Below are 25,368 nucleotides of genomic sequence, written 5' to 3'. Positions count from 1 at the left end.
ACTTCTTATTCACTGTCCTGCTCATAGGTTAATTATGAGCAGGACACACACACAGTTTAAAGGGATTTGAGCACCAGTCCCAGTTGCCTCTATGATCTCTGCACATTCACTTGCCTCAGTGTTTTTCTATATACAAGCGGAGAGGGATGCCCCTTCTGGCTGGAAGATTCATTGAGGAAAATTTGAGTAGCCGTTTTCAGGTCCCTGGTGTAGTGCTTTACTTTTCCTGTTCGTAAGAAAGTGCCCTGACAAGAGCAACTTAAGGGTTTAGACTGGCGTACAGTTCAAGGGGACATATGACAGAGCGGTGGGGAACAGATGGTGGCACGACGGTCCTCGCAGTCAGCTGAACTCAAGTGGCCTGCTGTCACGGACGCTTTCCTTCAGCAAGGCTCTACCTCATAAGTGTCCTGTAACCTTCTCAAACAGAGGCACTAGCTAAGGAGCAAGTGTTTAAACACACATGTCTGTGGGGGATATTTCATATTTAAACTGAAACAGGGAGGAAACTGCAGAGTAGGAAGATGCCTTGATTCCACCACTGTGTACTCAAGTGGGTCCCTAAATATGGAGAGAAATGTTAGGACATCTCCTCCCCATGGGGAAATCAGTTTCCCTTGTAGGCGCAAGCTATTATTTTAATATGAGTTCTCGACCCCCTGAGAATTCCAGATGAGCCAATAGAGAAATAATCTACAGAATGCTGAGCCAAAATATGAATTCAAATGGCAAGCAAACTCTAGGGTAAGTTATGGCCACATTCTCAGAACATCAGTGTACACAACAAACTTTATGAACTATACTATATCTGAGACAATAAAAATTACATAGACATGCATGACTATGAAGAGACCTGTTTATTACTGAGAACATTTCATTTGGTTAAAATCACAGAAATCCACACACGAATACATAAAAGTGCAAATTCTCACAAGCTAACAGTATACCCTGTTATTTTTACAGGGAAAGATGGGATTATTGACAGAAACTGTTAAAACAAGGGCACAATTCTGAGACACTATTAGAAAATCTATTCTTAATCCTGTGTTTTATCTGTTATATTCAATAATGTACACCAAGAGCTTACTGTAACCTATAAAAAGGTCTCACCGTATACAGATGCAGACTCTTCCCACTTTTTTTTTTTTTTGCCTGAGTGACTCCAATAACACACATGATGAATTCTAATATTGGACAAAATGCATCGACCAATATCAAATCAGATGTGACTCACTGGAGAGGTGAGGCTTACCAGGTTCAAAATGGCATCCAAACCACTTAAGATACATTCTTAGCCTTCCTGGCCAAAACCTTGTTTTGTGAGCAAAATGTTATTTATCTTATAGTTTTCATGTAGAAAGATGCTTTGCACTCCCCAAAGAAACTCTGAGTGTGTTGCATTAGGTTTATGTTGGCTTGACACAAGCTAGTCATTTTAGAAGAGGAAACCTCAATTGAGAAGGTGCCCTCATCGGACTGGAAGGTGGCATCTTCTTGATGACTGATGTGGGAGGGCCCATTTCACTGCGTGGTGCCACCCCTTGGCTGGTGGTCCTGGATGCTATCAGAAAGCAGACAGGCCACGGAGAGCAAGCCAGTAAGCAGCACCCCTCCGTGGCCTCTGCTTCAGTTCCAGCCTCTAGGTTCTTGCCATGAGTTCTTTCCCTGGCTCCCCTAGTGATGGACTTACAAGCTCTAAGATGAAACAGAAATAAGAACCCTTTTCTTCCCAAGTTGTTTTTGGTCATGGCGTTTACCACAATATATAAACTCTAAGACACTGAATATTTAAGGGTGTGCATGCTTAGTAAACACTGCTTACTGGATATTTCAGTAATATTTTAAAAACTGAATTAGGATGTTTTGTTCTCTTTTAAACTTTTTCCTTTATTGCTATTACCACCAGTTAAATACTGCAAAACTGATTTGGATTAAGGAGATCAGATATTAAGGAGAGTAGCTATTAAAAACAATAAACAGAAACCAGCTCTCAGGCAGCTGACAGGCATGTGAAGGAGTGTCAGTGAGTTAAAATAAATTGGTTTATACACCAGGCACTATTACAAAGTTCAAGGGTAATATAGCTGTTGCAGTTCAATTAATCTGGCAGTAATACTTTGAAAGTATAGGTTAGAAAGGCAAAGAATATCCTGGAATGTGTATTTCTTATAATAAGGTCATTGTGTGTCCTTCCAGGAAAAAGCAGCGATTTCAGGTGTGGGGCCTGGGGCTGGGAATTGAGGGTAACATGATAAACTTGTGTTCCTTCCTGGTACTTTTGGTGTTTTGTTTGTAAATGGTGCTGGGGATATTGTACCTAGGACCTTTGGCATGTCAGGCAGGCACTCTGCCACTGAGCTACATCCCTAGGCCCCTGTGTTTCTCTCTCAGAGATTGAAGTTCATCTTTATATTTTACTGTAGAAAACTGAGAATTCACTTGTGACTTAGGGGCTCTCATGGACTCCCACGTCAGTGGTAGATTTCTTTGGGATTCACTTTCAAGGCCTAGTTACCCATCCTTTTCATGCTCCTCTGCTTTAGGGTTCTGCTGATGAGAAATTTAGGAAGCAAACTCTGGTCACTCTGTTCCTGTCTTGGCCTCTTAATTAAATTTATAAGCTGTCTTTTAAAAAAATATTTTATTTATTTATTATTTATACAGTATTCTGCCTACATGTATGCCTGCAGGCCAGAAGAGGGCACCAAATCTCATTATAGATAGCTATGAGCCACCATGGTTGCTGGGAGTTGAACTCAGGACCTTTGGCTGTATAGCCAATGCTCTTAACCTCTGATTCATCTCTCCAGCCCCTATAAGTTCTCTTTTTAAAGTAGATAGCCTTCAACTAACAGAAGACTGGTTGTTGGGTGTACCAATACCATGAATAGTTAAAAACACTAATTTTGTTTCTGACTGGTGCTTAGTCAATGCTTTGTAAAGAGGCAGACAACGTGCCATTCTCTTCTATTATAGCCTTTTCTTTTTCTAAATCTCTCCATGTAGCCTAAGTAGACCTTGAACTCATAGCAATTCTCCTGCCTTAACCTCTCCAGGGCTGAGAGTATACATATGAGCAACCACAACCAGCTCTCTATTCATACTTCAGCTTATGGTAAAATGCTGTGAGGGACATATAGGATAAAAATATTTCCTTGAATTTTTATGCTATCATTGCCCCAAGGCACAGGCAACCTCTAATAAATGCTAGATCCACTTTGGTCAGTATAACTGTTTCCTCATCAGTTTCTAGAACGAATTTAGATAACAAGTTCATTGTAAAAGCCCACAGTGATACTATCTAGTAGTGTCTACACAACCAGAAAAGGGCTTTGAAAGATATTAAAGTAACTTTATACAGTACATCTCGAATGTTCTGATAATAATGAAAACAAGTCTATAAACAAACAATTCACAACTAAGTATAAAGCCATCTGAATGAACACAGTGAAGATTCTTAACAGTGAGGTAACAGGGTAGTAACATTTCACAGTAACAGAAGGTGGAGGGTTGCTTGGGAAGAGGGAGGTAGAGCAAGAAAAATACGAAATTAAATGTATCCAAGTGGAATCTGTACTCTTCAAGCTTTACAAATACCAGTGGAAAGTCTGAAAACAGCAGTAAAAGCAGCATTCATTGAAGTCTCCAGGAGACTCCCATTTATGTTTCTGCTGCATCAATTCCAGAAGCATCTTGATGAAGAAATGCAGTGTGCGTGTGGGGAGGGCCTATTTGCTATATGCAGATATCACAAAGTATCTAATCTCTTGGACTCTCTCTTTGGTTACTACATCCGAATACCGATACTTTATATTTGCAATACATCTCAAATGTCCTTTAAAGCTGTGTGTTCTCCCAGATGAGTACAAGTATGTTCAAGTCTCAAAGTTTTCAAATTAAAAAGAACACCCATCACTGCACTCATGCACCTACCATTCAAAATACATACAAGTTCCCTGTGAGCCAGACTCTAGACATGAAGTGAAACACAAACGTTACCGCAGGTGCTCTCTGTAAGTTTTGTTTCAGCCTGATTCTTAAAAATATGTTTGATGGACTCTTCAAATTGCCATTTGGTATATACCTTAAATTTTGAATATCATTCCATCAAAAATAAGATTTCAAATAGGTTGTGTGATCATTTCCCCATAAATTCTTACCTCTTGAACATTTCCCATTGTCTCTTCATTCATTTCTGACACTTACATGCGTGTATAGAATGTATTATGATCACAGTTGCCCATTATCCTTCTCTGAACCCTCTCCTACCCTTGCTGACTCACTTTTCAACTAGTCCCCGTGTAACCACCATGTCTTCTTGTTCTGAGAGGTCTTGCCTATTCCTTTTATATCCTCAGCCCCTGTGGCATCTTCACGAGAGATCAGGGTGCCATTGGTGCTTCTCAGTTTGATACCTTCAGTAAAAACCCCGACAAACACTTATGACTTAGTAAATGATCTCAAAGCCCTCTGTTTCGGAGTTCAGTGATCCCAATCCCTTGAGCTTTTCCTTAGAGGTTATATTTTTTAGTCCTTGATTTTATTTCTTTCAGTTTCGCTCTTTTTCTTCTCTGGTTCTCATGTGATTCTGAAACCACATCTCAGCAGGAAATGAATCCACAGGAAGAATGTTTTTAACTCATCTCCTAGACCTGGGCTTCTTTTCAGTGGTCACTACTGTAGGAGAGTGGTAGGCTCGCTGGCTCACTCGCCCCTAACAAACACTAGTGCCCAGCCTTGCATACACCTTACCCAACCGTTACAGAGCCTCGCTTGTGCTTCACAGGCATTTCTCAACGTCACTGTTACCGGTCTTTATACACTGCTTGTCAGTCTCTACTGTTCCTTACACTTTATGCTTTGGCTTTGCTCTAATAACCCTCTCTCTCTCCCCCTCTCCCCCGCCCCTTGCATTGCCAGGGATCAACTGTAAGCTTTGCTTTATCTGCATGCTAGATAAGTGCTTTGCCACTGGGCTATGTACTAGCCTAACTCTTTCCCTCAGAGCTCCAGAAAATACCTGTTTTGATTTATGTGCTCAAAAAGAATATATTCATTCCCTTTCTACTGCTGAGAAAAGGGAAGAGACAAATAATGTCGTTTACCCCAAGGCTGATACTCACAAGCTGGCACCCCTTTTTGGGGCTGCTACTAAATTTATTTTGTTAGGCACCTAGGCACCCATTGTGTCAAGTTTATCAAGCAAAAATAAGACAAAAATCAGTCTCTTCAACCTATGTACTCTGGGAACCTTTATATATAGTTGAAATTTAACTTTTCAAGATAAGAGCTCAAATGGTAGTAACTTCAACGATGACTTATCTCTTGCACATGCTAAAGCATTCAAAAATGTTCTCTTCATAAGCAAATGGCAATCACGATGTGGCTTTTTTTGGGGGGTTATAAGTAGGCTGTCGCATCACTTCCGTTTCATTTTGTTTTTGGGCCACTGGGACACAGACACTGAAACCGAATATGCATTGTCTTCCGTATACGGCTTTGATTGTGCCACTTCGTTGAATACATGCCATTTCCTAAATGTGCACTCCTCAAAGCCAATGAAATGTTTTATACAGTTAAAAATAAAACAGAAATCCTATACACCACTTCTCTAGTGCAAAGCCTTTAAAGTAAACTCATACAGAAAAATGGCACTGTACATTAACTATCATCTACAGCCATGATACAGGACCCTGCTCTGAGACAGCGGAGAAGGAACACAGCAATAGTGGCAACAATATAAAAACTGTGTTTGGATTATGTGAGCTCAACCAAAATTAGCTGAAAGCGCCAATAAACCAAACCATGATTTAATTAACATTCTAATCAGTTTAGGCTTTATATTATTAGTTTTAGGAGATAAATTATCTAACATCAGTGCTGTCTTCTATAGGCAACTTTTCCTAAATGCTGATACCCCATGGCCTCGCAACTGTTATCCTAACTATACTGTGTGTTCTCTAAACTAGGTAGAGGAATATACCATTTGAAAAGCTTAGACAATATTTCTCTATGAGGGCTTTTCAGAAGGCTAGAGAATCAACCATAAATGACTTTCCTGAAAACTATTTTCATATTGAAAAAATGAATATTTATGGTATTTATGATCAGAAATTCCAAAGTCAGCAACACATTAAATAAATTCTTAGTTTTAAACATCAGTTTCAGTGTTTCAAACTTCTTACCCAAGCACCAACCAAGCTTAGCCTTGTATAGCTTCTGAGGTAAAATGAGGCTGGGTATTGAATCAAGGTGGTATAGCTTTGGAAAATACTTAAATCTTGATGTTTCATTTCTTAATAAAGTTAGCATTACTTTATCAGATAAAATAAATATAATTGTAAAAATGTAAATTCAAAAAGACTGTCAAATAAATTTCATACTCATTCCACAGTACAGATTATTTTCTCTTAAAGTTTATAATACCTGAATCCTAGCATGAAGACTCAATTACAGTTACATCAAGCCAGATTTTATTAAGATCTTTTACTACAACCATTTTTAGAGCTGACAACTCTGTTTTCTATAGAGAAAGCACCTACACAGTTTAGACGATTTTCCTTAACTATCTGAAAATGGACTGATGAAATTATATTCAATACAGGAATATCATTTCAGTTCATGCTAGACCCTGAGAATGGACTGAAAAACTGGACAAGAACAAAGCCACTAGGAGTGCTGCCACTATTGTTTTATGTTCAGTAAACATCAGTCTTAAATACATACAGTAAATATACACACCATGGGCACCCAAAACGAGGTGCAAACACCACAGACTGTAACATCTGTCCTAAATCAGAAAATCTAAATAACCTAGAAACTTTTTTTTTTTTTTTTTGAGACAGAGTCTTACTATGCAGCCCAAGCTGGCTATAAACTAACTAATGATTCTCCTGTCTCAGCTTCCTGAGGGCTGTAAATACAGGAAGGTGCCACCAAGCTGGGTTTCTAATTTGAAAAACCAATACCTACAACATAACGACGACACTTTTCCACATGGTCAGGAACAGTACCCCCGGCCACATATACAACTTTAAGAAGTAATTTCCTAATTTCCTTAACTAACCCTACAGTTATATAATGTTTAACTTCTTTTAAACCATGCTATACACAATGACAAGATATGTAACTAAGCTTAGCCACAGTTCAATAGGAAAACTCACTTTTGGATTGTTTGTAATATGGGAGAAATGGCGTGCCACTGGAACACTTTCAATGTAATGACTGTCATTTAAGATCATGAAAATATTTGACACATATCCCTCCAAACATTTTCATTTCAAAGGTATATAATCTATTTAGCTGAACACAGGAAAGAAAAGGGAAAAGATAACTTGGCAGATGAGAAAATTTCAACACAAGGTTCACTGTATCGAGTTCTTGGATGTTTCATTCCATATGCCAAGGCGAAGTAGTAACGTACTGATATGCCCTACACAGAACGCCAGATCAGTCCATTCTTACTGGGCTCAAGAAAATTCTCTATCAGAGCATCAATGAGCTTCTTTAATTCTTCTTCCAGTAAGGTAGTGTCACTGAGGGGAAAAAGAAAAAGAGCTTTAACATTCTTAATTTCACAGCTTTACCATCTATTTCAATTATTTCCACTTTTAAGAAAGGCATGTATTTGATGGGATAACTAAAACTTGACAAGCAAAATAGACACTCACCTAGTTAAAATAAAACAAGACTCTCAAAAAATTTACATACAAGCCAGGCAGTGGTGGCACATGCCTTTAATCCCAGCAGTCAGGCAGGAGGCAGAGACAGGAGGCCTTCTGAGTTGGAGGCCAGCCTGATCTACAGAGTGAGTTCCAGGACAGCCAAGGCTACACAGAGAAACCGTGTCTCAGAATCCTCCCTTCCCAAAATCATATACAAAACAACCATAAGCTAAAATAGAACTACATTACTAAGTGTCTTCTGACCCATGAGAAAGTATGAGTTAATTATGGCCAATGAATTCTCCTGGGTTAGGCTTTTTTTTTAACTTTTAAAGAAAATACTTTATTACATCATGAAAAAGGTATTCAACAACTAGATCCATACTTGTTTGAATCTTAAAAAAAAAAAACAACCAACCAAAAACTGAGAGTTTATCCGTTAGACTGCATGTGGCACCCTGATCCACATGGGACAGAAAGAAGCTAGCTAGGGCTTCTACGTATTGCAGTCTGAAAAAATAAAAATAAAAACATCACAAAAGAGGAATGGGGAGAAGATCACATGGTACTGGGAACTATCTCACACTGTTAAAAAAAAAATCTACCAAGAAACATTTTAAAAAGAAAACCCTTTGTTTCTACAGTAGCTTTAGTCTGTAGTTCCTGGAATGACTGTATTCCATTGAAGACATCTTAGTAACAGGAAGCTTCGTTCGAGCAATCCCATGTGCAAATATTAAATAAAATATTTAAATAGAAAAATAAAATAATGCATCTCTTGCTATCACCCCCAGCAATCAGGACCATATTTTGGAGTACTGTTTTGTCCAGAAAACTATGAAGCTGTGAGTTTGGCCTGAAGCTCCATCTCTGTCGCCCATTTGAGAGACATCCACTAGAAGCTGGAATCCGCTAAAATCCTGGTTGAGGTCAGGTGGAGTTGGGGGAAGAGTGTGGAAAAGACCGCTCTGAGGGTTTGGACTCCGTTCAGATTTGCAAGCGTCCTCTGGGTGGGTACATGAGAGAGGTATCTGTAAAGTTGCTGGCCGCTATTTGCTGCACATCTGTGCTCTGTCCCACACCAACTGGCTGGCAGAGAGAGAAAGGCCCATCTTTCAAAGCAGTCACAGTGGCATGGCAGATCACTGATGGGCGAGTCAAAACGGATCCTGGAGAGGAAGGTTTGGGAGAGACTGGCCTCCCTAGGGTTGGGCTGGGTCCAGCCGAGCAATGAACGGGCTCTCTTCTAGAGCTGGCATGAAGTTTTTAATACCACCCATTGCAGCTTCCATAGAGCTAGCTTCTGAAATCTTGGCCCCACGGTGGGAAACTGTGAACTGATTTGGATCTTTGCCATCCTTTCTCAGCATGTCAGGGAGGAGCCTGTGGCAGGCGTTGATGAACCAGTTACAGACCTGTAGTGTGGACAGGTGTGTCTGCTGCGAGAGCAGTGCTTTCTCATGTTCCGAGGGGTACGCGCTGTATCTGTGCTCATACAGCCAGTCCTGCAGGATCTGGACCTACTCCTTGGGGAGGTTGCCTCTCCTCCCTCTCTTGCCTGAGGCTGCTGAAGAGCAAAGGTTCAGGGGAATGTCCATGCGGTCTTCATCCTCAGTTTCACTGCGGATGCTGCAACAACGCCCTTCTTGCTCTTCATTCTGGAACTCGTCTCCCAGCGAGAGATGAAGCTGAGATTTCTAGGGGCCAGCAGCCAGAGTGGCTGGAGGCAGGTGATGGCCCTCCTTCACTGGTGCTCCAGTAACTTACCAGTTGGGCAATTTAATAGCTCAGAAGGCCAATACCGGGTATTATGAAATGGCTTCTTGAGGTACTAAAGGACATTCAGTACAGGTGACACGGAACAATACTACATATCTTACATGTATCAGAAAAGAGTCCCAGCACTCACTGGATAGGCAGAGACAGGTAATTTCTGTAAGTTTGAGGCCAGCTATTTCCGGGCCAGCCAGGGCTATCTAGTGTGAGCCTGTCTCAATTTTAGTACATAGGAACAGAGAAATACAAAGTAACACACCCTAGTGTGTTCTGGAGACAAAGAAAAAAAAAAATCCTCCCCTAAAATTCACTTGTCAATGAAGGACATGTCAAAAGAAATACTTTTAAATAATCTTAAATAGACTAACAATCTGTGACAAACTGCACTCATATTTTTAGAAAATAAACTGGATTATGCAAAACCATGGCAGATACGGAAAACAAGATTTACTATATCATTTCTTTATATTAAATTTCAGGGTCTTCCCAAGAACAGATAGTCACTATAATTTTGAAATTTGATTTCCAGTGATACAGCTTCTTTGGAAAAAGAGTTTAGCAGTTTCTCAAAAGGCAAAAACATAGTTATCTTAGGGCCCAGCAATCCTATTCTCACATATATATATCCAAGAAAAACAAAAGTGTATGCCATACAAACTCATTCACAAATACCCATAATTGTACCATTCTTGATAGCTTAAAAAGTAATAATCGAAATGATAGCTGACGAGTGGACTTAAAAACATGGCATACAGTGGAATATTTGGGGACCAAGGATGCTTTCGGCCACTGAGGGCCACATACTGTATTTCATTTATATAAAATGTCCTGTTGTGGCTTGAATCTGAAATGCCCCTCACAGACTCAGGTGTTATGCACGCCCTGTCTTCGGATATTGGTGCTATCTGGGGTAGAAGGACCCGAAGGAACTGGGTCATTGGGGCTAAGCTTTCAAAGTTTTACCTGATCCCTTCCTCCTCTACATGTGACATCATGTTCATCCTTGCCTTGGGTCCAAAGCAATGGATCCTGACAACTGTGAACCAAAACTTCAAAACCTTAAAAAAATATGACCCCCCAAAAATTCTCCCTTCTTTTCAAGTGCCGAAAACAAGAAAAAGTGTAGCCCATGTCCAGCATATGTGGATCTATAGGAACAGATAGTGGATTAGTGATTGCTTAGAGCTCTGAAGGACTTCTAAAGGGTATGGAAGCCTCTTTTTGGAGTTATAAAAATGTTCTGGTTGTGTATAATATAGCTCTCATATATATGCAAAAGAATCAGTTCTCACCTCTGGCCAGGTGATGCACACATCTCTGCATAATACTTTATCTTTGGTTCTGTCCCACTTGTTCGAAGAGTAGCAACACAGCCATTTTGAAAAGTGAATGTAATCATTTGGCTGTTTTTACTCACAGGCAGTACCTACGCAAAATGAAACAGTTTACATTTGCATTTTCATTTTTAAGAACTATAAAATACATTGCATTTACATGAAGTATCTAAGGTGTCTAATTCATAAAAACAAAGTAGACTGGTGGTTGCCAAGATCTGTTTGATGAGTTCAGAATTTCAGTTTATCAAGGTTGAAAGTTTTGGAAATCCGTTGTATAATAATAATATAAATACACTTAACATTACAGAACTGTATGTTGTAAAATTGCTAAGATTATAAAAAGGGGCATGAAGTCCTGAGGGAGACAGGTTGATGGATCCCGGAGAGTTGGAGAGAGGTAGTGGGGATGGATAAGATCAAAAGACATTGTACATATGTATGGAATTTTCAAAGAATAAAAAAAAAAAATATTTAAAATGGAAAGGATACAAACATGAGTTAAATACATTATTAAAATATTGACACATCTGAACATTACAAACAAAAATTTAAGCTACCACTTGCCATCATAATCATAATAAAATGAATGATAAGAACTTATCACACTTAAGTTTCTATTAAGCACCTACCACACAGGTAAGAGTCGAGAGGCATACAGGAAATGGCCTGCCACATGCAATGCGACAATGACATAAATAGATGTCAACAAAGGTACTATTATATAATCCAAGGAAGGTAACTGATTACGGGATCTGCAAGTCCTAAAGAGGATGCAACATTTGCCTTAAGTCTTAAGCATTCTACGTAAGCGCCCATCACCATCACCCCTTGCCTTGAGTCTTAAGAAATGGTGAAGTGTGGGCTTACCTACAGCAGAAAGGAAACGAGGGAAACTAAGGAAACAAATTGACCCAAAATACAGAAAAACCTTCAACATTTGTGTTTAAGAAATCATCAGTGATTTGTTTAGAGGTATAGGGAGTCAGGCTGGAAACATGTTAAAATTAGAAAGATGGAGGGCTCTGAAATTTGAAGCTTTTAGACTTAATTCGCCCACATCATTTATCACCACTGTACATTTCCTCTCTCACTGCCTCTTCTTCCTTGGTCCCTCTTCTCCAAGCCCACTTTGCTTTGTGCCAGTAGTACAGATGATTACTTGGGGAGCATGAGTGTCAAAATCAGAGACTAGTTGCTGCATTTGAAACTACTCTGGCAGGAAACAGTGGGTCCTACCCTCAAAAACCTAGAGGCCACTCTTTTGCTACAGTATGAATTATGACAACTAGTTTAAAATAACTTTCCTTTTAATAAGAGTTGCTTCCCAGGAGCTTCAACTTCCAGATGAACACACAGAATGCCGGGAAGGTGGTTACCTGGATAGTGCTTAGAAAAGCCATTCTCAACCTGTGGGTTGTGACCCCTTGGGATGGCATATAAGATGCTTATATTACAATTCTTAACAGTAGCAAAATTATAGCTATGAAATAGCAACAAAATAATTTTATGGTTGGGGGGGTCACTCCAACATGAGGAACTGTATGAAAGGGTCGCAGCATTAGGAAGACTGAGAACTACAAGCTTAGATGGTCCTGTCAGGCCTTCACCTCTAGAATCTCACCTGTGCCTCTCTTCTATCTGGATCTTATGTGATCTTATGCTTGGATCTTATCTTGTTTAGCTTAAGATTTTTGGTTTACTTGAGTCATTATGTTATTTTCATTGTTTGAAAAAAGAAAAGGTACTTACTGATTTCTTATTAGGCTGGCTGCTGTCATACCCAGTGGTTATATCCCGCACATGCAAGATAGCAAATGCCCCACAAAACTTTGGATATTCCTTTGGAGACTCAAAATTGCGAATCCTTTCAAATATAGTTTTGATGGTAGGTGGATCATAACACAAGAAGTAGGAAGTTTTTGACATGTGATAACCGTATCTGCAACGAGATTGAAAGATGACATCAGATGCTAGGTAACTTGGGACATATACATATTAAAGATAAGCCAACACAGTATTTTATGGAAAGTGATACTGATAATTTTAATAGTAAAGAAATCTGTTCCTCAAAAACAAACTAAGAAAAGGACCCCAAACCAAAAAACCGGGAAAAAAAAGCAAGTGAGGCAGATCTGTCGTGTGAGGCTCCCGTGAGAACTCACTTCTCATAAACTTTGGTCAGTTGCTCCGTCAGTGTTACCTTCCTGGTTTCCAGGAAAGAGGCCATTTCAGCAACAACAACAGCTGCACTCACTCCATCTTTATCCAACACAGAGGTTCCACACAGAAAGCCTGAGGGTTACATAGTGTCATTAGAAAAGGAGAAAACTTCAGCCTATAATTTCTACAGTTTTGCATTTCTTTGCTGACCAGTGAACTGAAGAGCATAGTATCAAGCCAGGTGTGGTAATGTATGACTATATCTTGTCACTCAAGGGGCTGAACTGGGAGTTCAAGGCCAGCCTACGCTGTAATAACCAAAATCTCAAAATAAAAACATTAACCACAAAATACAATGACAACAATAACAACAAAATCCAACTCTGCAAGATTCTAGTAATAGAATGCATGCATGGACATTTCAGTTCTTCTCTGATGGAAAATGCACGTAATCAAAGTTTTTAGCAATGCAACATAAGCACCACACATGGTTAAACTGCATGTACCTTTCCATAACACTGTGGCCATTATAAAGCCTTTACCTAGTCCTTCTTTGTAATCAGATTTGAGGGCTTTTCATCTGATGAGCTACTGTGCACTCGAAAGACATATATACTGCTAGGCATGAGTCTACAATTTTGCAACTCAAAATTACAGCCAGAAGGAAAATGTCTCCTCTCTACAGAATTATCATCTTTTAAAATGCTTTCAACCAAAACAAAAGTTTATTAGTATTTGCTACATACCAATAGACTCTTCAAATGCAAAAAGAACTTCCTTTCCATGCCCTAGGAGGTCTTTTATCCTACTTCCAATCCATTTAAAGCCTGGTAAAGTTTCCTGAAATGTAGAGGAAGACACTCCAGTTAAGTGCCTCTGATGAGCACTTATCTCTAAATGCAATAACCCCGCATAGTGAGCTTCTGTCATGGTCCTTGGTGCAATAAGGTTCATTTAGTGGTAGATATATAGTTACTAGCTACCATAACCACACACACACAGGCCCAATTAATGACCCACTAGCAGAGCAACAGGTGATTTATATCAAATATAACACGTTTTAAGGGATGATGAATACAGATGCAAAATGACAGGTGTGCATATACATATGCTACGATTATCTACTGCCGATTAAGTATTGTTATGGGCGCTTTACATCATCCCTCCTAATGCTCAATCATTGTTGCCATAGCAGAAGCTCAGAAGTGCTGTTCCCAAGACTGCACATAAAGGATGGAGGCAGAGTTTAATTATATTGCTTTCCTAAAACTGTCCTTTAAGCGCATTATAACCTTAATGTGAGCACTCATGAAGGATGCGATTTAGTCTTCTTGGGTAATCAAGCCTTTTTTAGTGACGCAATGTAAGCACACCACATGCTTGAGCTGCATGTACCGTTCCACATCACTGTGGTGTACACAAAGCCTTTACCGAGCCCCTTTTGTAGTTAGATATGAGGGCTTTTCATCTGATGAGCGACTGTCTAACTGCAAGACATGCCCTGCTTTAATGCCAACAGAGGGCACAGCACACACACTCATTCTAGAGCTCATCACTAATCCGTTTCCTAACTTACTCTTTTACTTCCTCTCAAAAAAAGGAAAAGAAATAGAAATGGAAAAGCCAACAGTATCCTCAGTAAAAACAAATTTATAATACTGTTCTTTAGAATCAAGTTTCATATTATATATACTGCTATAAGCAAGGAAAATGTTAACATTGTAATTCAGGATCTTAGGCTTGAATAAAATTTCAGTATCTTCTAATTTTGTATTTGTGTTTCACAAGCAAAATATTCTTTTTTTCTTTTTTGCTGTACACGATGGGTATGTATACACAGGCATTGAACGAGGGCCTCCCACAGTCCACATGTGGACTTGAAAGGACAACCTTGGGACTTGGTCCTCATCTTTCAACCTTGTTTCAAACAGGGTCTCGTTGTTTGCCATTGCATTCACTGGGGCAGCTGGCCCAGAGCTTAGAGGGATTCTCTCATCCCTGAACCCCATTTTGTCAAAGGAGGACTAGAATCACATGTATGAAATATTGCATTCAACTCCCCATGGGTTCTGGGCATTCAAATTCAGGCACCCAAGACTGCAAGGCAAACGTTACCCACTAAACCAGCTCTCCAGCCCAGAATCGTCTTTTACTTGTCTAAATAGAATTAAAACCCAAAGCTTGAAGATGACAAAGATGACAGAAGAAAGACGACTTAACTGACATTAGTCCAAGTGGCTGCAATAAAGCTCACTAACCACCTGTCATTAGTCCACATAGCTGTAAAAAGGGTCACCAACTGCCCGAGGCTTACAAGATTCAATGATCCAGCCTGAGAGTCACTACTCATTTTCTGGCTATAGAGTCACTGGGCCGTAGTTTGCAATTCAGAGTTACACATAAGTTAACAAGTCATAATTCTGTGTTTTGATCAGCAGAAGCAAAGACTCAATGAGTCTGTATTTTCTTAAGTTTGTGTTACTGATAAGCCAGATTTTCCCAGTCTAAAATGATGCATGTTCCCACACAACATTCCCAGACATTATTTCATGGAATAAGGAGTACTATTGTAAGGTCTTGAAGAACAGTTCATCTTAGTCAGAAATTCACATACTAGATGACTTTAAAGGGCTTAGGTGTTTTGATATCAAAAATATCAAACAAATGTGAACAGTTAGAAAACTGAGAAAGTTATCAATGAGATTAACGAAAGTCATTTTGGTGCAGAGATGTCTTTATAGAAATGTTTAGAAAAGTAGCATCAAGACTTCTAATGAAGTCCGCTTCTTTCTTACTTCAAAATGAAATCCTTCTTTAAGCGCAATTGCCTTTAAAATTTTAGAAGAGACAGTGGTGGCTAGCATGTAAACATTCTTCACATCAGCATTTGACTTGTTCTGCTTCCAGCAATCAAACATCCACCACCCAAACAAAGCCGCCAACTCATTCCCCGTGAAAACTTTCCAGTGACCGCTGTGGAAAGAATGAAAAGTCAAAGTCAGGATCGTTGTAGCTTCCCATGAAGACCTTCAAATCACCTTCCTTTAGATGGAAAACCCTCAAAGCTATTACATGGAACTTTTGACAAAACATTTATCCCTTCTTTTTGGTGTACAGTATACACACATATACCTGTGTGCACATGTATGTCCGTATGTGTGGCCAGAAGTGAACTTCCTATATTACTCTGGAGACCAGAAGAGGGTGTTGGATCGCTGGAACTGGAGTACAGACAGCTGTGAGCCACCTGAGTGAGTGCTGAGAATCAAACCCAGAATTTCAGGAAGTATGTGCTCTTAATCACTAGCTCCCCACCTTGTTTTTTTGAGACAGGGTCTCTCACTGAACGTGGACATCAACGATTCAGCGAGGCTGGCTAGCCAGTGAGTTCCACGAGCCTCCTTCTATGTCCCACCAGTGCTGTGAGTTCCTATGTGCAGCTGCCCTGCTGTGTCCTAAACACACAGCTGTGCTGTGGTCACTTACTGCCTCTGCTCTTAGAGTTTTTACACACTCCCCCTTCTGTGACAACCCTTAATTCTTGCGGTGAGGAGGTGATGTCCCATTTAGGACGTACTTCTCCTGAAGTTCTGCGACTGCCAGCCGGTCTGCATCAGGATCTGTGGCTAGCACTATCCGGGCATTTTCTTTCTCTGCCAGTCTCAGGGACAGCTCCTAAAACAGTGATACAATAAGGTTAGATTGTACTAAAGAACCTAAATCCAACGTTCTTGTTCCTAAATGTAGGCACTAAGTCAGTGATATGAATTTCAGAAAGCATGCAGCCTGGAGAAACAGAGCTAAGGCCACTTTCAAACAAAACTCCTATGGCTCAAATACAATTTAAAAGGTGTACATTACGGTGCTTGCTGCAGGGCACGAGGGAAACATGTAAACCATCTCTGACATGTCACTCATTCCCAACTACTCTGATGACTGATCAGTAAAGAATAATTTAAATATTCAAAACAATACCAGCACAGATTCTCCTTCCTCAGGGTTTGGGCATTTAACAGTAGAAAAGTCTGGGTCTGGATCTTTCTGTTCTGGAACTGGAATTGGAGGCTTAAAACCAAATGCTTGAAAAGCCAACTGCACGTAGTCATGTCCAACTCCATGAAAGGAGGTATGTACAAATTTCAAGGTGGTCTTTGAATTTAAGTCCCTGTAAAGGAAAATCACACCTATCTTTACTTATCACTTACTAACCACTTCCTATAATAAGCAAAATTTATAAAATAAATAACAAATATTTCATAACAGCTTTCAAAATGCCCATAAAGAGAACATCCAATATCCATATGTATTTGGCACTTGGCTTCAACATTTCTCAATTCTCTCAGCCTGACTTTACTTCTTCAACATCACATTATTTTGTCCAAAATACTTCAGTATTTAAAAACACATTTATACCTCCATTATCTATCACATCTAAAAAAACTGAACATTAATTTTTAAATGTTGTCTAATATCCTTTTTCCAAGGGTCTAAAAAAATATCATCTGGTTGCTATGTCCCTCAAGTACCTTTTAATTTAAAAATGTTCTTTCCTTAAGTCTCCAATCCCTGTTCTCCCCCAAAAAAATGTCCCATATCTTGGTATGCAAATTCTGCATCCTTTTCATAATTCGTTTTACTTTCCATTCCTCTCCCACTCCCTCCCTTCCTCTCTTTCAGTCTGAAACCAGATCTTTTAAATGTGTCCAGATGGCTTAGTATATAGCTGAGGATGACCATGAACTTCTGGTCCTCTTATCTCCAAGCTCTGGAATTACATGTGGTATATCACCATGCCTAGTTTGTGCATTTCTAGGGATTCAACCCAGGGAGGGCCTGTCCCATACTAGACATTCACTCTACTAGCTATATCTCAGTCCTTGTTTATATTAGTATATTTCTCTGATCCGTTTCTACTGCGAATGGATCACTGACTCTAGAGGCCATAGTAGATTCTATTCCAATTTCTTTGGCAAGAATAGATGTGTATTTTCCACTGAATCATAAGAGGAAGCCATAATGCTAATTTCACAGTTAATATTCATCAGGGTCCTGTCATCCTCATTCATCCATCTGCAATTTCCTAAGCTTTGGCTGCTAAGGTTCACTATCAAGATCACAAAATTGTGATGTTTCAATTCTGTTTTTCTTTCTGCATTTAATAGCTGACTTTTAGGGAGTTAGATCAACAGTAGAGTGCCAGTCTAGTATGTATAAAGCCCTGAGTTCAATACCTAGCACAGAAAAAAAAAAGTAGATTTTTTTCTTTGAAAAATGTTCCTCTTTCAGTCAACTCTTTAACTCTGAAATGGAATTTACACACGAAAAACAAAAATTATGAGAATAATTTTAAAAGCAAAGATTCACAATCCATTAAAGCATGGAATGAGTGATTTTCAGTCTAGAAATACACAAAAGTAACCAATACTGTACTTTCTTAGTATAACTAATGACCACTGGTTTTCTTTTTGTATGTCAGATAATTATAGTGATTCTTCATTTGTATAGCTTTCTTGTCCTTGGGAAGTGACAGGCCCCTCATATTAATTTTTCTGTTTTTAATATGACCTAGTACTTCCTAGTATGTTAGTGGGAAGAGAGGGAGGGGGGAGGAAAGACAAAAAGAGGGAGGGAGATACGAAGGGAAGGAGGGAAAGAAGGAGGGAGAAGAACAGGGAGGGAGGATGGGAAGGGAGCCAGGTCTGGATATATGTTAATCTTATTCTAAGGTTATCCTACAGTCTCACTTGGATACCTGTGAAAACAGATCTTTTTCAGATCTTCCATGTATTTCTTGCAAATGTCCTGCAGAGGATCTTTCTTCAGTGGGCTGGTGTCCACTAAATTATCATTCCAAGAACCATTCCAGGGTTCCACACACTCTTCTATACATTTCAGAATTTCTTTATCATGTGGAGATGTGATTTGAGCACCAGTCTCCCAATAAACCTATATGACACATAAATATAGCCATATTTAGTTAAAATGCTTGTTTGGCCCTTTCTTAGCTATAGTAGAAATATCTGGCTTTTTGAAGAATATCAAATTAAGCAAGTAAAAATGTCAGCATTAGACTAATTTACTAATACTAAAATACACTGATAATAATGATTCAGACTCGTCAAAAGACAATCACGTATTATTTCCCATCTTTGAATCTACCTTAGTAACAAGTCAATATAAGGCAGCAGTACAACCACCTTGTAACATATGCATACACTATGTCTAACTATATGCTTAGATTTATAACTGTATTAAAGATAACATAAATCACGAAATGGGGCTGGAGAGAGGGCTCAGCAGGTAAGAGCACTGGCTGCTCTTGCAGAGGACCTGGGTCTGGTTCCCAACACCCACATGACAGCTCAGAACTATCTAGCTCCAGCTGCAGTCCGCTGCACTGAGGGTACTGCATACAGGCAAAACATTCATACATTTAAAATAAATCTTTAAAAACAAAAAACCGTGAAGGAACCACAAAGATCTACACTATTAAATTCAGCATTATATGTTATAGGAAACAGAAGAAACCATTTCCATTGTAAATTAAAGTATGTATCAGAATATATCAAAGTATGTATGAGAAAAGATAATGTTAATTATTTATATACAGTTCAATCAGTTTTCAAAAATTTATCAAGCACTGTAATAAATAAGGCATTAGGAACAATCATGAACCCCCAAAAGCAAACAAAAAGGTAATTCTAAGACTTTACAGGGTTTCAAAGCTGGAGGGGACTTTGCTTAGAAAATATATATTCTAATTCTATCACAGACACAGCATGGAACCCTGCTATTACACCCTAAATTAAAAAAAAAAAAAAAAAGCAAGATAAATTTGAGAGCATATACTATGTCACAAGCAATGTGACATATTTAACTTAAAATTCTTTATCAACAACAGAAACAACAGGAAGTATAGAAACTCGTAAAAATTTATTAACTCACTTCTGAATTTAAAATGGGTCAAGACAAAAATCAAGAAGAAAATTTAACCTGTTAGAATTAAATAAAAATGAGAAAACAATCTTCCTAAACCTACGGAACACAAAAAGGCAGTTCTAAGAGGCAAATTAATGGCACGAAGTGACTACCTTAAAAACAAAAAACTGAGCGACCTCATATTAGCAACTTAGCAATACACTAAAGGCTCCAGAGCAAGAAGAAATAACATCCAAAGAGTAGATCCCCCCACCAACAGATTTACAGATGGTTGTGAGCCATTACGTGGTTCCTCTCCTAAGAGTTGAACCAGGGTCCTCTGGAAGAACAGCAGTGCTCTTAACCCTCAACTATTTCTCTAGCCCCTCCCAAGCTTAATTTTTGAAACAAGTCTTGCTGAAATTGGATGGAGCTCCTTGTCTCAGATGGACTGGCTGGCCAACAAGCTCCAGGTTCTCTGCCAATGCCCTATGGCGCTGAGGTTACAGATGCTTACTGCCACACCCAGCTCCTCCGTGAATGCCGAGGAACCAAGCTCAGGTCCCATGCTTTCAGAGCAAGCATCCTCCCCTCCCCCTCCCCAGCCATTTCCCCAGCCTCTATTCTACATGCTCTAATAGATATGTATCCCTAAGGTCTGTAACTTCAAGCCCATATTTCTTCCTTGAGTTACAGATCTCCATACCCAGCTGCTCACATCTGCTTCCCTGATTAACTCACAATACCTGATACTTACATGTTCCACACTGAATTAACTATGCTTCTTCCCTGCCTCCAGGAATGGGGCAGGCCCCAGTTTTTTGTTTTTGTTTGGTTTTTCAAGATAGGATTTCTGTGTAGCCTTTGGCTATCCTGGAACTCATTCTGTAGACCAGACTGGCCTTGAACTCAGAGCTCCACCTGCCTCTGCCTCCTGAGTGCTGGGACTAAAGGCTGCGTCACCATCGCCCAGCAGGCCTCAAATCCTAAATTAGTATGAGATATTATTCCCACTTAAAATAGAACTCAGTATGTCTGGAGTCCTCCCAAACAATAAGAAAAATGTAAGAATATGGATTCATATGCCCAGAAGCCTGAAACACAGGCTCAGAACTGTGACGTGTACCTTCTGTGTGCACCTCTCAAGCTACTTTTCACCTTTGCCACTCTATTTTTGACATTTCATCAGAGAGACTAGCAAGTGGATCCGTTGGCCACTGAGAAGACAGCAGATCAGAGAGAGAGGAGAGTGAGGTCAAGGTATTAACTCCCTGACGCTTCCCATTCATTCTCCATATCCTTGATATAAAACATGACTTGATTTCTGAAATTATAGAGAGGGTATATTTGGGATGGGATGGAGAAGTCAAGGAAAACAGAAGTTAAAACCCCAATGAAGAGATTATCATAATGTGCATACCCAGGAACCAGTAAACACAACTGGAGGTACATATTCTGTGAGAACCAAGCCTCAAAGTTTTTATCTGTTTTCAATGTCTGGCTTTGTTCCTCAGTGTAGAAAATATACTTAGCACATATTATTCAAATAAAAGTTATAAAATAGGCAAAGGTGAGGGTCCAAGGCTTACTTTGTATCCATTGTCCTCTTTGCGGTTGTGAGATGCAGTAATCATCACTCCTGCGACTGCTTTGAGCTCCTGGACTGCATATGGCTGAAAATATTGCAAATATATTAAAGCATTGTTCTTCCACTGTGCTTGCTAGATGCTCATGCATTTTACATGAACAGTGCCTGGCTAAGTAATGCACAAGGACACTTGGATATCAATAATTTAGATCTCACCAGCTCTAGGTTTGATGGGTAAGGTCCTTCCTAACATATACAGTTCAACAACCGATTATCACCTTGAATGACCTTTCCTCTTAATATTCTTTTGCTTACTGGTATAAAAATGTCTTATTCTTTGTTATATAATAATATTTAGTAAATAGTATATGTCAGACACTTTACTGAAGATATGAATAGTAAATACAACCATAACTAGAGATGGAAATACATTGAGCAACCATCTAATTCATCATATTTTACATGAATTTTATCTGACATTACAGTCATTAGGTAGAAGAGTCAAAGCCTTCAGCTTTCTAATTTGAAGATCTTTACATGTACTCTGTGGCCTCCATGTCACATAAGGGTCAACTCATCTTTCTTTCTCTCTGTAGAAACTATTGTTTCTCTTCCTTGGATGCGTCCCTTCTGCTTCCACCATCACACTGACCACTTTCCAGACCACAGAGGGAGGTGGGAGGAGAGGGGAAGGAGTGGGTAGATGTTCCAGGTCTGATCACACTAGTCTATTCCCTTGAAACCCACACCTCATCAGAGGTCTGGCTATACTTAGTCAAGGAAGACAGCCTTTGATTTGAAGCCATGGTGTGAAAAGGGTGTGAATTTACAACTAGAAATCTATCTTCCTCATTAACTGCAGCAAATCGACATGTGATAAGATAGGGAAGCCAACACACTGACACTAATATTAGTTGGAACTAGCACCCCAACGGCACCATCTTTTCTGTTTTCTGACTCTTTCCTGTGTCTACACGTGCTCTTGCTGCCCCACCCTTGTTCCTGGAGTAGAGCACATAGACAGAGACAGCATCATGTTAGGGAGACAAAAGATCTAACACTGAGCTACAATCCCAGCTCCTTTCTAGTTTCTATTACTTATTGGTGCTAATTTTTATTTAGTCACGTACTTTTGAAAAAAGTAATTCCTTTCATTCTCTGAGTTGCTAAATTTCCAAAAACTCAATAGAATAATCTAGACATTATTTATTCCTTAAATATTTAATGAAACTTACATATAAAAATCATCCAGAGTTGTCATTTTAAATTAGAGAATATTTTTAAAAATATCAGTTAAGGGGCTGGAGAGATGGCTCAGAGGTTAAGAGCACTGGCATTTCTTCTAAAGGTCCTGAGTTCAATTCTCAGAACTACAGGGTGGCTCTTTAACCACCTATGATGAGATCCCATGCCCTCTTCTGGCATGTAGGCCCACATGCAGGCAGAATATTGTATAAATAATAATAAATTAAAACAGACCAAAACAAACATCCACAACCAAAAGAACAAAAAAAAAATCAATTAAATTTATTGACTAATTAGAGATTTTATTTAGGTTTATTATTTCTTATCAGTTTTGATGTATCAACTGTGAGTCTATGCATCTGAGTTCGCACATTTATGTGCGTTAGTTAGAGATGCTAGGACTGCCTTCATCTGTACTGTATTTATGATACACTCCTTTTTGTCTTGGGTCTTCAGCACTCTTTCCATGGTTTTAGTGATGAACCTTAAATTACATTTGCTTAGTGTGGGACACATGTGTGGGGACAGAGGACAACTTGTAGGCACTGGATCTCTGCCTCATGAGGGCCCGGGGCTGAACACAGTTTGCCAGGCTTGGCATCTGGAGGCATCTCTCCAGCCCAGGTTTGTCTTTTGATACTATTTAAAGTTTGTACTTATTTTTTCTCATACTTTTATGATTTCAGTCTTTTTAATCTGCTTTAGTATAAACATACTATTAGAGCTCAAGCTCGGTATTTTAAAATATTTTCTTTAACTAATAAATTCATTAAACTTACAAATTTCCCTTGACGTAGAGCTTATTTCTACATCATAAGTTTTGCTGTTTTTTTTATTACTGTTCTGTTTTCAAGATAGACAGTCTTTGTTTTGCATGACATTCCTGTTTCCACTACATTTTGATCAAGTAGCACCAAGTTTCCTAAACACGTGCAAATTTGGGACCACAAACATCACTTTTAACTGTAACACAGTAACTAGGACATGATCTACTAACTTCACTGAGTACAGACGTGGTTGGTGGCTCTTTAGTACAAATCACATTGTGTATATAATAGATCATCAGGTCAGTGACCAATCACATCAGTCTTTTAAAAATCTGTCAGGGACTGGTCACTGTCTGTTTTTCAGCTCTCAGATGGACATGCATCCAAAACCCATCTCAACCTATTAATAGTGTGTTCAAATCTATGTGTCATTTTTGTCCTGATAAATTAATTTCTGAAAGAAGATCACTAAAACATCACAGAGATGTGAACCTAACTGACTTAAGAAATCCCTGGAAGGAAGGGGAAGCTAAGCTGGGTGAGCACTGTCACAACATACTTACGACGAAAGGTGTAGGCACGTATCTTGAAAAAAGGTAAACAGGAACATCTTTAGCCAGCAACACTGCAGCAGTGAGTTTAGCGAGCCTGAAAAGAGAGCTTGCACTCAGCCCTTCTCATAATTCTAACACGGCAACCTTCTGTAGAATAAATGTTTCACGACAGAATTATTCTCAATTTTGAAACAAGATCTTCCACGGTAGCCAAAGCTGGCTGGAACCTACTATTACCTGGGTTTGCCTCAAACTCACAATCCTGCTTTAGCCCCTTAAGTGCCACCATGCCCAGCTTACCATCACTAAATATTTGAGCTTGTTGCTCCAACTTGAAACTGTTATGTAAGAGGTTAGGGTTGGAGGGAAGGGGCTACAAGGATGTAGAGTGAAATAAATAAGTAAGTAAGTAAATAGATAGATAGATAGATAGATAGATAGATAGATAGATAGATAATTTAAACTAATTATTTGACCTTGATGCACCAACTTGAAATTGTTAAGAATTTTTTGTTTGCTGTTTTTGTTTGCCCCTCCCCTGAAGAGCTAGTGATATAACTTAGTGGCAGCATACTGGTTCCTACATTCATTCCCAGACACACATACACAAAACAAACAAACAAGCAAGCAAGCAAAAACCCTAACCCTCCAAATACAAGTAAGAAAACTAAAAGGTGTTTAACATTACAGTTATTTATTTCTCATTCATCTTTTGGTGGTGATAGCTGTTTTAAACAAAGAAATAAAATTTGTAAAAGGCAGTAAGATTGGAGGAAAGTGAAACAAATTAACTCGACAAAAAAAGTATCATGATTATCAATTTATGAAGAGATCCTAGAAAAGGATTATAAAAACAGAAGCTTCACAATTACCCCTACTCAGTGACTGTATCCCCTCAATGTAGACACTAACATTATTCTGTGAACTTCCAGTATTTAAGATTTTATACTTTTATAAAATCTAAAGCTTATCTCCGAGGTGTTTTAATTTCTATTTCAGCTAAAAATTGTTCTCAAGCTTCAGAAAAACATACATTAGCAATAGCATGAGCTCATGTTTCTCTATGAAGGCATCTTGTTTCAGAACTCTTACCACTAGAAAAAATGTTAAATGTTTTCCAATGTAATCTTTACAGTAATTAACACTTTACCTCTGGCTGCTGCAGCTGCTAGTTACTTGACCCCGAGTGTCATAGCCAACAACAAAACCTCTCTGTTTGAAGTCTGAAAAACATCTCTCCAGGTATTTGTACATCCCCTGAAGCAAAGAGACAGAAGATTAGTTCCTGAACAAGCTTCCACCTTAAGTGCCCGCCTCCCTTTCAGCACTGAGGATGAATGGGCTAGGCAAGTGCATTAC

At 39.1% G+C, this 25,368-nt stretch overlaps 1 protein-coding gene, 1 long non-coding RNA gene and 1 pseudogene across 2 annotated transcripts in view; 1 reads left to right on the top strand and 2 right to left on the bottom strand.

Moving 5' to 3' along the window:
• The window catches only part of LOC132647268 (uncharacterized), a 48,240-nt gene that overhangs the window by 11,669 nt on the left and 11,203 nt on the right, over positions 1 to 25,368 (top strand). The window lies entirely within an intron of this gene.
• Positions 839 to 25,368, bottom strand: part of Pgm2l1 (phosphoglucomutase 2 like 1) — a 53,171-nt gene continuing 28,641 nt past the window's right edge. Inside the window, exons 3-14 of the mRNA XM_021660696.2 lie at positions 25,160 to 25,266; positions 24,019 to 24,103; positions 21,445 to 21,528; positions 18,690 to 18,883; positions 16,913 to 17,102; positions 16,515 to 16,612; positions 15,733 to 15,910; positions 13,684 to 13,777; positions 12,940 to 13,069; positions 12,527 to 12,716; positions 10,733 to 10,866; positions 839 to 7,535 (exon numbers count right to left, since the gene is read on the bottom strand). Of these exons, the coding sequence (XP_021516371.2) occupies positions 7,433 to 7,535; positions 10,733 to 10,866; positions 12,527 to 12,716; positions 12,940 to 13,069; positions 13,684 to 13,777; positions 15,733 to 15,910; positions 16,515 to 16,612; positions 16,913 to 17,102; positions 18,690 to 18,883; positions 21,445 to 21,528; positions 24,019 to 24,103; positions 25,160 to 25,266 (1,587 nt within the window). The 3' untranslated portion in view covers positions 839 to 7,432. The remainder of the gene's footprint in view (positions 7,536 to 10,732; positions 10,867 to 12,526; positions 12,717 to 12,939; positions 13,070 to 13,683; positions 13,778 to 15,732; positions 15,911 to 16,514; positions 16,613 to 16,912; positions 17,103 to 18,689; positions 18,884 to 21,444; positions 21,529 to 24,018; positions 24,104 to 25,159; positions 25,267 to 25,368) is intronic.
• On the bottom strand, positions 7,547 to 10,725 carry LOC132647267 (homeobox protein TGIF1-like; annotated as a pseudogene).

This window comes from Meriones unguiculatus, chromosome 14 (assembly GCF_030254825.1).
Source record: "Meriones unguiculatus strain TT.TT164.6M chromosome 14, Bangor_MerUng_6.1, whole genome shotgun sequence".
In the NCBI taxonomy this organism is placed as follows: Eukaryota; Metazoa; Chordata; class Mammalia; order Rodentia; family Muridae; genus Meriones; species Meriones unguiculatus.
This window is presented reverse-complemented; position numbering and strand designations above follow the sequence as displayed.